Source organism: Panthera pardus, unplaced genomic scaffold (assembly GCF_024362965.1).
Source record: "Panthera pardus isolate Hobbes unplaced genomic scaffold, ASM2436296v1 HiC_scaffold_11, whole genome shotgun sequence".
NCBI lineage: Eukaryota > Metazoa > Chordata > Mammalia > Carnivora > Felidae > Panthera > Panthera pardus.
The window spans coordinates 55,633,355-55,650,661 of record NW_026526666.1 but is presented as its reverse complement, the minus strand read 5'-3'; the positions used below and the strand labels follow the sequence as shown (position 1 = coordinate 55,650,661).

General features: G+C 37.1%; 1 protein-coding gene across 12 annotated transcripts in view; it reads right to left on the bottom strand.

Moving 5' to 3' along the window:
* Positions 1–17,307, bottom strand: part of DOCK7 (dedicator of cytokinesis 7) — a 224,801-nt gene that overhangs the window by 104,275 nt on the left and 103,219 nt on the right. For all 12 annotated transcript variants that reach the window (XM_019449048.2, XM_019449049.2, XM_019449050.2 and 9 more), the window contains exon 15: positions 2,449–2,566. In XM_019449048.2, the coding sequence (XP_019304593.1) occupies positions 2,449–2,566 (118 nt within the window). The remainder of the gene's footprint in view (positions 1–2,448; positions 2,567–17,307) is intronic.

Here is a 17,307-nt window from a genome sequence, read left to right as displayed (position 1 = left end):
CAAAAGATCCTTTTATTCACACAGATCCTTTCATTTTAAGGCTGTGTAAAAGTGTAATGACTATGACTCTCCTAGAGAAGTCTAATTTCACCAATTTCCAAGAATACGTTGCCATGTTTTTATAAAATGTTGTTCCAATGCCAGAATTTGAATTTTATGATTTTATCACACCAACATTATATGATCCAAAAATTATCTTAGGATCCATTTGAGTAGTCCTTATTTTTTTACAGAATTAAGCAAAGACAATGTGTCTATGTTTCTATACTTGCAACCAGTCATAGGATAAAGATAAAAGCATTATATTTGCATATGACTAATAATACACAAGTGAAAGGAACACAGTATCCTCCCCATCCCCCACCCCGGCCACTGAGAAGATCCCATTTTTCACAAAGTAACTCATTTACTTTCATAACATGAATGACATAAAGTAGAAAGTGTTCCTTTTCTGACCTTGTGACATGTACATTTAACGATTCATCAACATGGACTGTGCATCAATTCTGTGACAGGCACTTTGGCAGGCATCAAGATATAGATATGAGTAAGACACGGTCCCTGCCCTCAAGGAGCTCACAATCTGGTAGACAAGATAAAGAAATAAACATATAATCTTAAAGTGATAAGGCCCATAAAAGAAATGAGAAGATGCTATGGTAGCACCAAAAGAGGGAGTGGTCTAACTGTCATTGTGGCTGGATGCAGCTGGGACTCCACAGAGGCCATATATGTGCTAAGACAAGGAAGAGTTTGTTAGGCAATCAACAGAAACAGATTATCTTACATATACTACATTTGTCATAAGCTCAATTCATATGGTAATTCACATATAACAAAGCATCTATTTTCACAATCCAGTACCTTTTCATCAACTGTGATAGTATATTCATTCTTTCAGCAGGAATAAAGAACTAGTAAAGAATATGAAATGCTAACTCCAAACCTCAGAAATAAATTCTACATTTATTAGCAAATACTTATTCACCATGTATTATATGCAAAGATCTGAAATAGCAGCCATAGAAGAATATAAAGATGCATAATTTGTGCTCGCTGCTGTCAAGATCTATACATGCTGATAAAACTGAGGCAATGGGAAAAGAGAAAATATACAGCTTTCCTAGTAAGTAGAAAATCAGAGGAATGCGATTTAATGACTGGCAGAGAAGGCTAAAATAAAACTGTTAACAATGCACCTATTCGTAAGCTCATTTTCATTCCATTAGGGTTCTCAGAGGTTGAACATCTATAGTGACAGGTGTCCCTCTATTCCATATGTTACTAACTTTAGTTGAGCTTAAAATCTACTTTCATGGAACTTGCATTGAGTAGTGTTCTACAAATCCTAAATGATAATTTGGGCAGTCAGGAATCTCTCCAGTCTGGCCTCAATCTACTATTTCTGACCTCTCTTACACTGCTCTGGCTCACTGGCAACTCGCCACTGTACCTCTGTGGAAGGACATTCTCCAACTTGAGTTGCTTTTCTTCCCCAGCTATCTAAGACCCAACGCCATCTACATTTTAACTATCTCTGGTTTTAGTTCAGATATACCTCCTCCAGGTGATACCTACCTATTACCTCAGCAAGACATTCTCTCCTACCTCTGTACACTTCTGCCTTTGAATCCCCTACAGCCGTCTTCTAATACTTAGCATATACCTTGGTTCTCAATATTAGCTGCAAAATGTAATCCCCTTAGGGAGATTTAAAAATACTGATATATGACTAGTTCCCACCCCCAGACACTATAATTTAATTGGAGTAAAATTCAGTCTGAGCACTGGTATTTTTAAAAGCTCCCTAGGTAAGTGTAATATGCACTATTACCAGAGTTTCTTAACAAAGATGGGAAGAATCATACATATTAGAATCACCTGGGGAGCATTTCAACCTATACCACAACCTCATATACTACCCATCACTTTCTACTTCCTTTGGCCTCTCATTCTCAAGGAGAAGAATCAGAATCACAGATGACAAGAGCAGAAAAAACATATCTGCGCTTTGTTAGAGTTACCTAGGTGATTCTGTTCTGATCCTTTCTTGAAAGTCACTATTTTAGAATTTTATGTGTTTATCCCATATCCTTTAGATTACAAGTCTTATTCATCTTTGTATCTCTGGGAGGGACTAGTATGTACTAAGTCCTCAATATTTAAGACTTCAATACGGAAGTGTTGAATCACTATATTGTCCACAGGAAACTAATATGAACTAATATGACACTATATATTAACTAACTAGAATTTAAATAAAAACGGGAAAAAAAAAGACTTCACGGAAACTCATACTATCTGTTACAGGAAGTAATGCAGTTAGAAATTTGGTTTACAAGATCATTAATTTCCAGTTTAGAGCTGCCAATCAAGTAAAACAAAAACAAAAACAATGTCTATTTGAACCATACATGAACAAGAGGAAAAGTAAAGAACACTTCTTACCGGCATAGCATTGCTTGGATCCTCCCCATACATGAACTGTACTTTCACTGTTATATTTCTTGCAGAACCCTGACGATTGGCAAAGTTGAGACTCTGAGGGTATATGTAGAGAAGATTTCTGTAAAGGCAATAGTATGCACGATAGTAAATATATATCTAAAAACACTATGTATCACTGCAGGCCACAAAAGAAAGAGATGGAACAAATACTTCATTATTAATATATGCTAGCCACCATATATTTTCACATACAATGTTTCATTTAATTCTTACGGCAATCATTCAAATAGATAGCAATCAAATATACCCCAGTTTTGCAGATGAATTGAGGCCCAGAAAACTTAAGTGAGGTTCACACACAACTAAGTAAGCAGCAAAGCTGAAATCAGAATATAGGTCAGACTTCAAAACACATGTTCTTTCCTCTGCAAGAGACTTCTGGGAAATGAATGAGTAAGGACTGAATCATTATTAAGAAGTTAATAATGTATTATGTTAGCTCCTGCAAGCAGATATAAAAAGGATAACATTTATAGGCAAGACTTCTGTATATATATGATCAAGGACATAAGAGATATAACATTCCACATTATTTGTTCAAAAACATGTATGGACAATATGCTAGGTGTAACAGTTGCTATGAAATAATCACATATTACTCTGTATTTATTTTACTTCATGTCCAGTCCCTGCTTCTGCCACACAGAAGATAAATAATTCAAGAAAAGACACCAAAAGAGAGGGCTAAACAAATAAAAAGAAATAGAACAAGATTTACTTTACCTGAAGACTAGTACTGAGATATGATGAACAAGACTTCAAGTATAATAAAGTCCTGCTAATCAACTGCTGAAGCAATGAAAACACGTCAAAATTTTCCGGAATGTGGTAGGGCAATATAGAAATTCTAAATGAACACAACCTTTGACCTAACAAACCTGCCTCTAGTCTAAGGACAGAATTACACACATGTATAAATGGATGTGTTAAAAAAATTCACTACAACATTTTTTGTAGTAGAGAATAATTACAAATAATTATAAAGAAATATAATATGCATCAGTACTGTTCTAGCTAATTATATTAATATATATTAATAAGAGGGAATCCGATGGAGTCTCTAAAATGACAATGTGCAGCAACATTTATTGATGTAGAAAGAGATACCCAGCATGTTGGATAAAGAAAAAACGCAGGTTCCATAGCAGGATGTATAGTGGCATATCCTACTTACGGAAAATTGTGAAGAAATAATAGCTGAAAATTCCCCTAACCTTGGGAAGGAAATAGACATCCAGATCCAGGAAGCCCAGAGAGTTCCAAAAAAAGATGAACCCCAAAAGACTCACACCAAGACACATTATAATTAAAATGTTAAAAGTTAAAAAGGAGAGAATCCTGAAAGTAGGAGAAGAAAAACAATTTGTTACACACAAGAGAACCCAAATAAGACTATCAGCATATTGTTCAGCAGAAACTTTGCAAGCCCAGAAACTTTGCAAGCCAGAAGGGAATGGCATGATATATTCAAAGTGCTGAAAGAAAACACCTCCATCCAAGGACACTCTAGCCAGTAAAGTTATCATTCAGAAGCAAAGTAAAGACAGTCTTCCAGACAAGAAAAAGCTAAAGGAGCTTATCACCACTAAACTGGCCTTCCAAGAAATAGTAAAGAATCTCTTTAAGCTGAAAAGAAAAAGTGCTAATTATTAACAAGAAAACATGAAAGAATAAATCTCACTGGAAAGGTAAATATATAGTAAAGGTAGCAGATTAATCACTTATAAAGCTAGTATGAAGGTTAAAAGACAAAAGCAGTAAAAATAATTACAATACTTAATTAAGGAATACACAAGATAAAAAGACATAAAATATGACATCAAAAATATAAAACATGGGAGAAGGGAGTAAAAATGAAGAACTTTAAAACTGTATCAAACTTAAGTTGTTATTGACTTAAAATACACTGTTCTAGATACAAGTTGTTATGTGCAAGCATCATGGTAACCACAAAGCAAAAACCTATTGTGAATACACAAAAGGTAAAGAAACCTAAGCATACCATTAAAGAAATTCATCAAACCACAAAGGAAGAAAGCAAGAAAGGGAGAGTGACAAACTACAAAACAACTGGAAAACAATAAAATGGCAATAAGTACATACTTATCAATACTTACTTTAAATGTAAATGGACTAAATTTTCCAGTCAAAAGACAGAGTGGCTGAATGGGTTAAAAACAAAAACAAGACACATCTACATGCTGCCTAAAGAGGCTCACTTCAGGTGTAAGGACACACACAAACTGAAAGTAAAAAAAGGGAAAAAGAGATTTCATGAAAATGAAACCAAAAGAAAGTTATATCAACAAAATGGACTCTGAAATAAAAACTATAATAAAAGACAAAGAAGGTCATTACATTGACACAGGGGGGTCAGTCCAGCAAGAGGAAAGTTGGTGGGGTGAGGGGAAAGAAAGGAGGGAGGAGAGAATAGATAAAAAGATACTTCTGGTTAACAGTGAAGGCTCTAGTTTCTTTTTTATACTTTTCTATTTTGTTTGAACTGGTGAGAACACATGACTTTTATAATTAGAAAAAACAATTTCCATGGGGGGAGAATAAGTGTATGTAACAAAAAGCCTACAATCTCAAAGTCACTAAAAACATGGAGAAGAGTCAGTTATTCTCTGAACAGTCAAAAGTATAAAAGACAAATGTGGAAATGTTACGATGATTTGTCAGTTTCTTAATCAAAAGAATTAAAGATCAAAGATGACTGACTATTACTAACCACTGAAGTCACCAAATAAAATCTGCACAGGAAATATTTATTGATTCTGCACACAACATCAGTACCGAGTTACATGCAAGGGAAATAAAGGAAAATTAAAGAGTCCATTCCCTGGTCTTGAGGAACATATAATCTAATGGCACAGAAATGCCTATAAACAGACCACTTCACAATAATGTTGTGTTGTGAGAAAAGTTATGCAGAAGTTATGAGAGGAAGAGATACTTGGTTGACTGTGGGGAAGTCTTTCCATCTTCTACCTTCACAATATAGTTGTTGAAGAAATGGGATTATTTTTGTGTAAATTTTTCTTGAGGCTATAATTTGTTTGTATCCCTGTAGTGACATTTAACATATTCTTGTTTTCTATAAATTCAGAGTTGGATCAAGAGCCTTGGTTATATTTAGGCCTGAGGTTTTTTTTGGTAAGATCATTCCATAAATAGTACCGTGTCCTATCAGGAGGAAAATATCTCTTTTTGTGCAGTTAGATGGTGATCAATGCCTAAATCCATTAGCTCCATTAAGGGCTGCCAAAAGATAATACCCTCTCAGTCTTTATTTAATAGCTGGAATATCTCTATGAAGAGCAATTATCCTCATCTATTATTTGCTTAGCCAGTGAACCATTATGTATTATAGAGAGGAATAAATGCTGGACTCTTTTCCATTATTTTCCAGTTTTCAAAATAAGCAGTAGGTGCATTACAATCCTCTAAGAGAAATTAATTTTTTTTTTTTTTTTAGCATCACTTATAAACTCAGGGACCAAATATATGAATGGGTTTCAGTACACTGCAGGTATTATCTTTATTGATGCTCAAATTGTTCTATATTTAACAAAGGAAAAAGCCAACTCAAACTGGCTCCTGCATCCTTGTGAGTCAGTCATAGTAGTCCTTGATGACTTCTTGCTATCTGTTATAGCAAGATGTTCCAAGGTCTTCTATCATTTCTCCTCAGACCCAGAATCAACCACTTCTCCAAGGAGCTTTGGTTCTCTGCATGAGAAATGTTTTTCCAAGCCACAGTCTGGGCATTCATTGTGAGTTAGTCATTGTTTCTAGGCCATTTAAGTACAAAGGGTGAGGGGGAAATGCTTTTAACGTGAAATACATTGAGTTCATACTGATACTTCAAATTCCAATTTAAGACTATTTATTTAATTTTATTATAAGATTTTATTTAATCTTTTATCTTGTATCTACATATCATCTTCAAACACTGAGAATCATTTTGGAGGACATCAAGTATGAAAGAATTAGAATATCACTTAATTATTTATGCAGATTATTCAAAAACTGGAGTCTAAGGAACTCCAGTTTTCTATGGCTATCCAGAAGAGGATAAGCCTACCAAGACCGAGAAGGCACCTACCAGAAGAGGATAAGCCTACCAAGACCGAGAAGGCACCTACAGAGAAGTAGGGAAAAAAACCATGAGAGTGCAATGACATGGAAGCCAAGGGAAAACAGCATTAAGAAGAATTAAACAGTTAAGTGTCAACACTACTCAGGGGCCAAATGAGTTAAGAATCAAAAAAGGTCAACTAGGGGCGCCTGGGTGGCGCAGTCGGTTAGGCGTCCGACTTCGGCCAGGTCATGATCTCGCGGTCCGTGAGTTCGAGCCCCGCGTCAGGCTCTGGGCTGATGGCTCGGAGCCTGGAGCCTGTTTCCGATTCTGTGTCTCCCTCTCTCTCTGCCCCTCCCCCGTTCATGCTCTGTCTCTCTCTGTCCCAAAAATAAAATAAAAACGTTGAAAAAAAAAAATTTAAAAAAAAAAAAAAAAAAGGTCAACTAGACTAGCAACATGAAAGTCACTGATAATATCAGGCTGGAAACAGATAAAAGTAGGTTCAAGAGCAAGTTGTTAAGAAAATGAAATAAGTGAAACTCTGAAAAGTGTAGCTGTAAAAGAGAGAAAGATCATGCAATAGTTGAAGACAGAATATGAGCATTTTGTAAGCTTTTTAAGACTGGAAAGGTTTGAGAAAAAAAGAGACTGAATCTACCAGGAAGAAAATGGGAAAACTGGAGAAAAGATAGGTGGGTGATTGCGAACGGGGGTGGAGATAAAAAAGGCCATGCGGGCACGGAGGGGGAGGGACCCCCTTCTGAGAAGAAACAAAGGGAAGAGAAAGAGCAGCTAGGGAAGTGTAGGGCCATATCTGGACAGGAGAAAGACCTGGGACTGAGACTGAGAGGGATCCTATCTCCAACTGCAGAGCTTTCTTCGCACTGGGACCGGCTCCCAGTTCACGCATCTGGTGAGGAGGGAAGCCAGCCCTGGGTGTGGTGGTAAGTCAGGGGCACAGTCTACAGTTGGAGAAAGTGGTTCCCTGCCTAGAGGGCTGCGCAATAGTACAAAGCCTGCTTGCGTCCGTCACCCCCCGTCCCCCCACCCCCAGCTCAGTGGCTGGGCCGAGGGCGCAGTCTGCAGTAGAAGGCAGCCCTCTCCCTGGAGTGCTGTAGGAAAAGACAAAGCCCTGCCTGCATCCACCACCCTGGGGGCTACGTGGTGAGGTCGGCGGAACAGTCTACGGTAGGACAAAGTTGCCCCCTCCCTGGAGCGCTGTGGAAAAAGACAAAGCCTGCGTCGGCCACCCCCGGGGATCGGCGGCGAGGTCGACTGCACAGTCCGCAGAAAGCGGTCCTCCCTGAAGTGCAGCGGCACAGACAAAGCCAGCCAGGGCCACATATCCGGCCGCGCTGAGAGGAGCTTCCCCAGTGCCAGAGCGCCTGGAGCAGGACTTTGAATCCTAGACAAGCACGGTGTCAGGGGAGGGGGAGGAGACAGACGGACCACCCCGTCTGCGCCTGCAGCACAGTGAGGATGACTCAGAGTCCACCGGGTCCGCTCCGTGGAAAAGAGACTGCGGGGTCACCATTCCCCTACCACCAACCACCACCACCAAGGTGGGGCTTCAGGGATCACTCCCCGGGCCCATAGTGGAGGTGGGTCCAGACTACACCAAACCACGGCCCTTCGCACTGGGTAACTGCCTATGTACCGGAGCGGGGCAGACCCTGAGGACAGCTCCTCCAGACAAGTGCAGCAGCATTGCCTGGATGAACTCTAGGTCAACTCTGGAAATATAGATATATTCTCCCCCCAACTCCCATTTCTCCTCCTTATCTCTTCCCTCCCCTAGGCTGGTTACTCTGGTTATTGGTCTGTCTAAACAGACATATTTAATCCATTGTTTTGATACATATTCTACATCTCCTTCTTTACACTCCTTTCTCTCTCTCTGGAACAATTAAGCCATATAGTTTCTATGTCTGGGTAACTTTATCCTCCTTTCGTTTTTCCCGCCTCCGTCTTTATTTTCTGTTCTCTCTATGGATTGAGTCTTTTAGTCTCTCTGCCTAGTCAATGTTTATTTTTCTCCCTCCTCCCCGCCCCCCACCCCGCTCCTGTCATTTCTCTCTTTGTATATACTCTTCAAACAGCACCGCCTCCACCCTCTTCTTTAGTTGTAATCGGTGTTTTGGGGTTTTTTGTTTTTACCCTTTAGTTTTCTGTTTTTGTTCATTTGTTTGTTTGTGTTATTTGTGTGTTTGCATGTTTTTGTCTCCTGTTTGTCTGTTTTCCTTTACAGGGCTACTCCAAGAAACAAATCAAAGCACACCTGGTAGAGGGTCCAAAATATCACTACGAGTAGGGTAATAAAATAACCAAAGTCACAACAACAGAGAACAAGTAACAATCTCCGAAAAAACACCTCCTGAAGGGCCAGGCCCTGAACAGTGTATGACCTTCCTTTAACAGAGCAGTGCTCACAGGTGCAGAGCACACAACAAACTTTCAAAATGCATAAGGGACAGAAAACTAGCCAAAATGATGAAACGGAAGCATTCTCCTCAAAAGAAATTCCAGGAAGTAGCAACAGCTAACAAATTGATCAAAACCAATTTAAGCAATATAACTGAACAAGAATTTATAATGATAGTCATGAAATTAATTGCTGAGCTTGAAAAAAGCATAGAGAATAGGAGAGAATCTATTGCTACAGAGGTCAAGGGACTAAAAAATAGTCATGATGAATTTAAAAATGCTATAAATGAGGTGCAAAATAAAATGGAGGTGGACATAGCACGGATTGAAGAGGCAGAGGAGAGAATAGGTGAATTAGAAGATAAAATTATGGGGCGCCTGGGTGGCGCAGTCGGTTAAGCGTCCGACTTCAGCCAGGTCACGATCTCGCGGTCTGTGAGTTCGAGCCCCGCGTCAGGCTCTGGGCTGATGGCTCGGAGCCTGGAGCCTGTTTCCGATTCTGTGTCTCCCTCTCTCTCTGCCCCTCCCCCGTTCATGCTCTGTCTCTCTCTGTCCCAAAAATAAATAAAAAACGTTGAAAAAAAATTAAAAAAAAAAAAAAAAAAAAAGAAGATAAAATTATGGAAAAAGAGGAAGCTGAGAAAAAGATTTAAAAAAATCCAGGAGTACGAGGGGAGAATTAGAGAACTAAGTGATGCAATCAACTGGAACAATATCCGTATCACAGGAATTCCAGAAGAAGAGAGAGAGAAAGGGGCTGAAGGTGTACTTGAACAAATCATAGCTGAGAACTGCCCCGATCTGGAGAAGGAAACAGGCATTGAAATCCAACAGGCACAGAGAACTCCCTTCAGACATAACTTGAATTGATCTTCTGCACGACATGTCATAGTGAAACTGGCAAAATACAAGGATAAAGAGAAAATTCTGAAAGAAGCTAGGGATAAACATGCTCTAACATATAAAGGGAGACCGATAAGACTAGTGACGGACCTACCTACTGAAACTTGGCAGGCCAGAAAGGAATGGCAAGAAATCTTCAATGTGATGAACAGGAAAAATATGCAGCCAAGAACCCTTTATCCAGAAAGTATGTCATTCAGAATAGAAGGAGACATAAAGGTTTTCCCAAACAAACAAAAACTGAAGGAATTAATCACCACTAAACCACCCCACAAGAGATCCTAAGGAGGATTCTTTGAGTGAAATGTTGCAAGGACCACAAAGTACCAGAGACATCACTACAAGCATGAAACCTACAGATATCACAATGACTCTAAACCTGTATCTTCAATAATAACACTGAATGTAAATGGACTAAATGCTCCAATCAAAAGACACAGGGTATCGGAATGGATTAAAAAACAAGACCCATCTATTTGCTATCTACAAGAGACTCATTTTAGACCTGATGACACCTTCAGATTGAAAGTAAGGGGATGGAGAACGATCTATCATGCTACTGGAAGTCAAAAGAAAGCTGGAGTAGCCACACTTATATCAGACAAACTAGACTTTAAATTAAAGGCCGTAACAAGAGATGAAGAAGGGCATTATATAATAATTATTGGGTCTATCCATCAGGAAGAGCTAACAATTATAAATGTCTATGCACTGAATACAGGAGCCCCCAAATATATAAAACAATTAATCACACACAGAAGCAACCTTATTGATAAGAAGGTGGTAATTACAGGGCACTTTAATACTCCACTTACAGCAATGGAAAGGTCATCTAGACAGAGAATCAATAAAGAAACAAGGGCCCTGAATGATACGTTGGACCAGATGGACTTGACAGATATATTTAGAACTCTGCATCCCAAAGCAACAGAATATACTTTCTTCTCGAGTGCACATGGAACATTCTCCAAGATAGATCACATATTGGGTCACAAAACAGCCCTTAATAAGTATAAAAGAACTGAGATCATACCATGCACACTTTCAGATCACAATGCTATGAAACTTGAAATCAACCACAGGAAAAAGTCTGGAAAATATCCAAAAGCATGGAGGTTAAAGAACATCCTACTGAAGAATGAATGGGTCAACCAGGCAATTAGAGAAGAAATTAAAAAATATATGGAAACAAATGAAAATGAAAATACAACAATCCAAATGTTTTGGGATACAGTGAAGGCAGTCCTGAGAGAAAAATACATTGCAATCCAGGCCTATCTCAAGAAACAAGAAAAATCCCAAATACAAAATCTAATAGCACACCTAAAGGAACTAGAAGCAGAACAGCAAAGACACCCCAAACCCAGCAGAAGAAGAGCAATAATAAAGATCGGAGCAAAAATAACAATATAGAATCCAAAAAAACAGTAGACCAAAGCAATGAAACCAAGAGTTGGTTTTTCGAAAAAATAAACAAAATTGATAAACCCATGGCCAGGCTTCTCAGAAAAGAGAGAGGGCCCAATGTTTATAGCAGCACTTTTAACAACAGCCAAATTATGGAAAGAGACTAAATGTTAATCAACTGACAAATGGATAAAGAAGATGTGGTTTATATATACAATGGAATACTATTTGGCAATGAGAAAGAATGAAATCTGGCCATTTGTAGCAACGTGGATAGAACTGGAGAGCGTTATGCTAAGTGAGGTAAGTCAGGCAGAGAAAGACAGATACCATATGTTTTCACTCTTATGTGGATCCTGAGAAACTTAACAGAAGACCATGGGGGAGGAGAAGCGGGGGAAAAAATTACAGAGAAGGAAGGAGGCAAACCATAAGAGACTCTTAAATACTGAGAATAAACTGAGGGCTGATAGGGGGTGGTGAAGAGGGGAAAGTGGATGATGGGCATTGAGGAGGGCACCTGTTGGCATGAGCACTGGGTGTTGTATGGAAACCAATTTGTCAATAAATTATATTTAATATTAAAAAAATTTTTTAATTAAAAAAAAGATTGGAAAGGTTTGAGTTTGATTAAATACTAATGAGAAGAATCCAGATGAGACAGAGTCTGCATACATTAGAACAAAAAAGTAAAGATTCCTGAAATGATAGGAGAGAACAGGATTCAAAGCACGTAACAGATTGCCCTTAATTATGCTTGTAATTCCTCATTGTAGCAAACATTTGCTGAGTATGCAGTGTGCTAGATACTAAGAATATAGAGATAAAAGACAAAGTTACTGACATCACAGAACTGCAGTCTAGAGGGAGAATCGGACAAGCAAATAATTATAATGTAGTGTAAGTGCTATGAACATAGAATATCACTGAAGCCCACAAGAGGACCTGAGACTAAGGAATCTGCCAACAAGTTTCAATGAAAAATTTGTAAGTAGGATAAACAAGCAGAACACACAGAAAAGCAAAACACACTATGCTTCCCCCCACCCCTCAGAATCTCTACATTATCATTACTACTGTTTTAGCTTTGTGGACATAGACATGATTGGCCTTTTCCCATCTTTAAAGTCTCAGAAAACCTCACCTTTACCCTCCCCTGCCATCACATCACTTTGTTATTCTATTTACAACTCTTAAACAATCTGCTTAAAACAATCCTAAAATATCTTATACATTTATGTATTATTTCTTGTTTATATATCTCCTTTAATAGAGTCCAAACTCCATGAGAGCAAGAACTGTATCTATCTGGTTAACTGCTATATTCCCAGTGCCTAAAACAGTGCCTCATATTGAACGAACGAATGAATGAATGAATGATACAGAATGCACATACTTAGTTACTTAATACTTCAGGGAGTTTGGATTCCAGATTAAATGGAAATTAATTAAACATAACCTATAAGCTATGTTTGATTTCCAATAAAAGACAAACAGTTTTAAATTGAACTTGTTTCCAAAGATAAAAAGCATACAACTGAATCCAGATTCTTTTCCATTTGACTACTAATTCCACTAACAAGTTCCCACATATAACTAGTAAGTCTTTACCTTGCACTTATAATACTTCTTCAGAAGAATTTCAAATCAGCAGTGAGAAGGCAGACTAATGAAAAGTGTTGAGATAGCACCTAGCCATTTAGGGAAAAAAGATGAATTCATATTTCACTCCTCCTCAAAATAAATTCTAGAATAATCAAAGGTTTAAATAATAAAAATAATGCCAACAAGTACTAGAAAAGCTTTAAAGAGACCACATTTTATAGGTGAGAAGGTATTTCTGAGCATGAGCCACAAACATAAAAGACAAATTTTAAAGCCTTTGCAGAAAAGGTGGTATCAATACCCACAGGTGGAAGACAAATGACAAACTGGAAAAACACTATTCACTACACATAAAATAAGGACTATCCAAAATATGTAAACAATTCCTACAATCAGTCAGAAAGAGACAAACAAAAAAGGGGGGGAGGAATATGGGAAGAGGGGACTTCTATAATACTCAGGTAATTCACAAAAAGAGCAAAATAGATGGCCAGCAAAATACACCAGATGTTTTTTACCTATTAGATTTACTGATATCTTTTGTTTTTCTCATTCAAAGCATTGGTAAAAATTCATGGGAAAAGCGCAACTCTCATTACTCTTGGCAGAGATGTAAATTGGCGCAACTCTTTTGAAGGATCATCTGACATGAGAAATCATAATGTGAAATTCAACACCACGACCTTGTTGTTTAAAAACATTTATACACACACGGGAAGACATTTCTGTGAGTATTGTTTGCAATTAGAAAACTGGAAACAACTTAAATGATCATTAACAGGGGAAGACTTAAATTATGGTACATCCATATAAATAAATGATTATGCAACCATTAAAAAGGATACATCAATCTACAGGCACTCAGGAAAATAAATTTTAAAATATGAAGGTCTTGAACCAATTTTTTTTTTTAATATTTATTTTCGTGGGAGAGAGATTGCAAGGGAGGGAAGAGAGAGAGAGAGACAGAGGATCCAAAGTGGGCTCTGAGCTGTCAGTGCAGATCCCAATACAGGGCTTTAACTCAAGAACTGTGAGAACATGACCTGAGCTGAAGTTGGACACTTAACCCAGTGAGCCGTCCAGGCACCCCTATATATGGCATGGATTATATATAACACAATCCCATTTGTGTTAAAAAAAAAAAATTATATATAGCTACTCATCTAAGGGATCTAGTATGACAGAGCCCAAAATGTTAATAGTGAAGAGTCAGGATTTTTATTTTTTACAAGTTTCAGAAATACCTGGATTTCCACAATAGGTACTTTCACATAAAAATTTAACATTTATCAATAATGAACATGGAAGAAAAAAAGTAAGATAAATGAAATTTCTTTAAAGGTCACTCATCTTCTGGATCTGCACCGTCCAATAAAATAGTCTAACGAGACTACTAAGCACTTGATGTGTGCCTATTCTAACTGAAATATGCTCAAAGTACATAAACATACCAGATTTGGAAGACTTATTAAGAAAAAAGAATATAAAATATCTAATTAATGTTTTTATATGGATCACATATTGAAATAATTTTTGATATACTGGATTAAATACACTATTAAAATGAATTTCACTTGTTTCTGTTCACTTCTTTTATGTATATAACTCATACTATATTTCCATTGAATAGTGCCTGTTCTGGACAAAGAGAGGAAAGGGATTATTAATGTATTAATCTGGCAGTATTCTTCACCTTGGCTAATATAAATATTTCTATTTATAAATGTGTTTCTCTCAAGCTATTACTTTCAGAATCTTCCTACCAAACATTAATTCAAAAACAAATGATCACATTTTGTAAAGGAAGAAATTAAAAGGATTACATTCAGAAGATCCCAATGCCTTGTGTTTTATTTGGAAGTCACATCTCTGGAAGATTGCACAACCGGGGGAGGATAAAGGACTTTGCTTTGCTTGAAGCTTAAACAAGACTTCTAAATGTCCTAAAATGCCATGTAGCTAAAGTTTTGTATATTAGTTCTTAGAAACTAGAAATCCTTAGATTAGAGTCCGATTTTTAGTTTCTTACTTGGCAGAAATCATTTTAACTTTCATAACATTACTGGTTATATTTGATTAGGGTTCTATTTAAATAGGCACAAATTCAAGCAAAGATTAGATTCTGCCTTTGACAATGTGTACTCAGACAGGAGGTGGATGAAAAGGTAGATGTAAAATGTGTACTCAGACTGGAGGCATGAAAAGGCCAATGGAAAATCACTTATAAAATTGCTATTTCCGTTACACTTCCCATGCTGACACTCTTCCACAGCTCATAAATAGGCAAATTATTTACTTTATGTATATTCAATAATATGTCAAACTACTATAAGAAAAGAAAATTATCCTGATATTTCTACCCAGGGACGGTATACTATAAACCAAGAATATGTGATGACTGCCTTTAATCAGCTGTGTTACATGTAAAGGAATTATATAAATTGTGCAAAAAGTGTTAATATTCTAATACAGTAACCAAAATGGAAGGAAATTCCTTCCCACGGTAAGAGTGTCCAGCTACTTTCATGTACTAGAAGAGACAAACTCAAAAATCTTTTCGAATTCTTTTCTCTAAAAAGTACCTCCTATGTCAAAAATGGTTGAGCATCTACTATATGCAAATGTTGTACTTGGAAACTCCCATGTTAAGGCCTTATCATTCTCTTTTTCATCCCATATATTTATATTGTTTCTCAAATATGTAAGGCATTGTACTAAATAAAGTACTATAAGGGATACAAATTAAAAAACGATACAGATCTTGCCCATAAACAGCTTACAGTGCAAAAGAAATGAGAAGCTGGCCCATCTCAATTTCCCAACTAGAAGGTGGATGAAACATCAGGGTCGATAGTGTTAAGCCAGAAAAGTAGACAGTTTAGTTAAGAGGAGTTTCGAAATATGCCCTTCATGACCAATGATCACAACACTAACTTTTTCCTTTAAAAAGGAAAGAAAAAATTCAAATTTCTCCAGTAGTTCTATATGCACTTTCATAATTCCATAACATTTAACAGTGGTGAAGGGAAGATGAAAATGAAGACTTAAGAAATTTTTTTTGTTGTTCTTCTTTATTAGCAGAAGTATTTGCATATTTTTATTTACTTGGATTCCTTATTTCTCTTACAAATAGAAATATTCAGGGGCGCATGGGTGGCTCCGTCAATTGAGCGTCCAACTCTTGATTTTGGCTCTGGTCATATCATGGTTCGTGGGCTAGAGCCCTGTGTCAGGCTCTGCACTGAGAGTACTAAGCCTCCTTGGGATTCTCTCTCCCTCTGTCTCTCTGACTCTCCCCCATTTGCATGTGTTCTCTCTCGTTCTCTCTCAAAATAAATAAACTTAATAAAAAATGTATATGGTTCTGTATTAGACACTTAAACTATACAAAGGCTCAACAAAAGATGTAATTCCTTGTACCTACCAAGGGACTAAATGCAGAGAACATAGATTCTAGCAAAATTTTTCAACTCATGTCATCTTAACATGAGATTAAACAATATTCACCAATAAAACATTACTGTATGGGCATAAATGCATTGATTGTTTCTAATTACCAAAAATAACTAATATATAATATCAGGATTATTTACTATACACCAGATAATGTTCTGTGCTTTAAAATTTTTAATTCTTAATCTTTATACAATCCTGTAAGTAGGTATTATCTTCACTTGACAGCTGAGAAAATACAGGTACAGAAAAGCTAAGTAATTTGACCAACAGTCACAGAGCTGAAGAACGGCAGAGCCAGATTCCTAGTCAGCCAGCTTCTCTCCAGAATCATACTCTCAACCACTGTGGTAAACTACTTGACTGTAGCTCTTAAATCTAAAAGCCCTTAATCCTAAATCGTCAAAGGAAATGGTCTTTATTTTATACCAGGAAGAGGCATTGCTAAGAATAGAAATTTGGAAATGGTTCATGTTGTAAAGTTTTGCTTGACAATTTACTATTTAAACCGTGTAAGTACATTATGTTAAAACCTTTTCCTTTACAAAAAAGCTATTAACTTTATTCAAAAATTTCTCTCAGGCCTGATTACACACACATACACTGGTTCAAAGATCATTCATGTGATACAATAACTAACACTTTGAGTACTTCCTATTTGCCAGACACTGTTCTAAGTGCTCTACACCTATCATTTCTTTTAATTCTCATAACCCTATTTAAGTATGTACAATAACTATCTCAGTTTACAGATGAGAAGACTGAGGCATGGGAGGTTGCATAACTTGTCCAAGACCAGAAAGTTAGAGCTGGGTCTTGGATATGGATGACAGTATGATTCCAGAGCCCACACTCTTATTTTACTATATTCATTTGTCAAGATAATGCATTGTTTTTTAAGTTGGCTTCACACCCAGCAC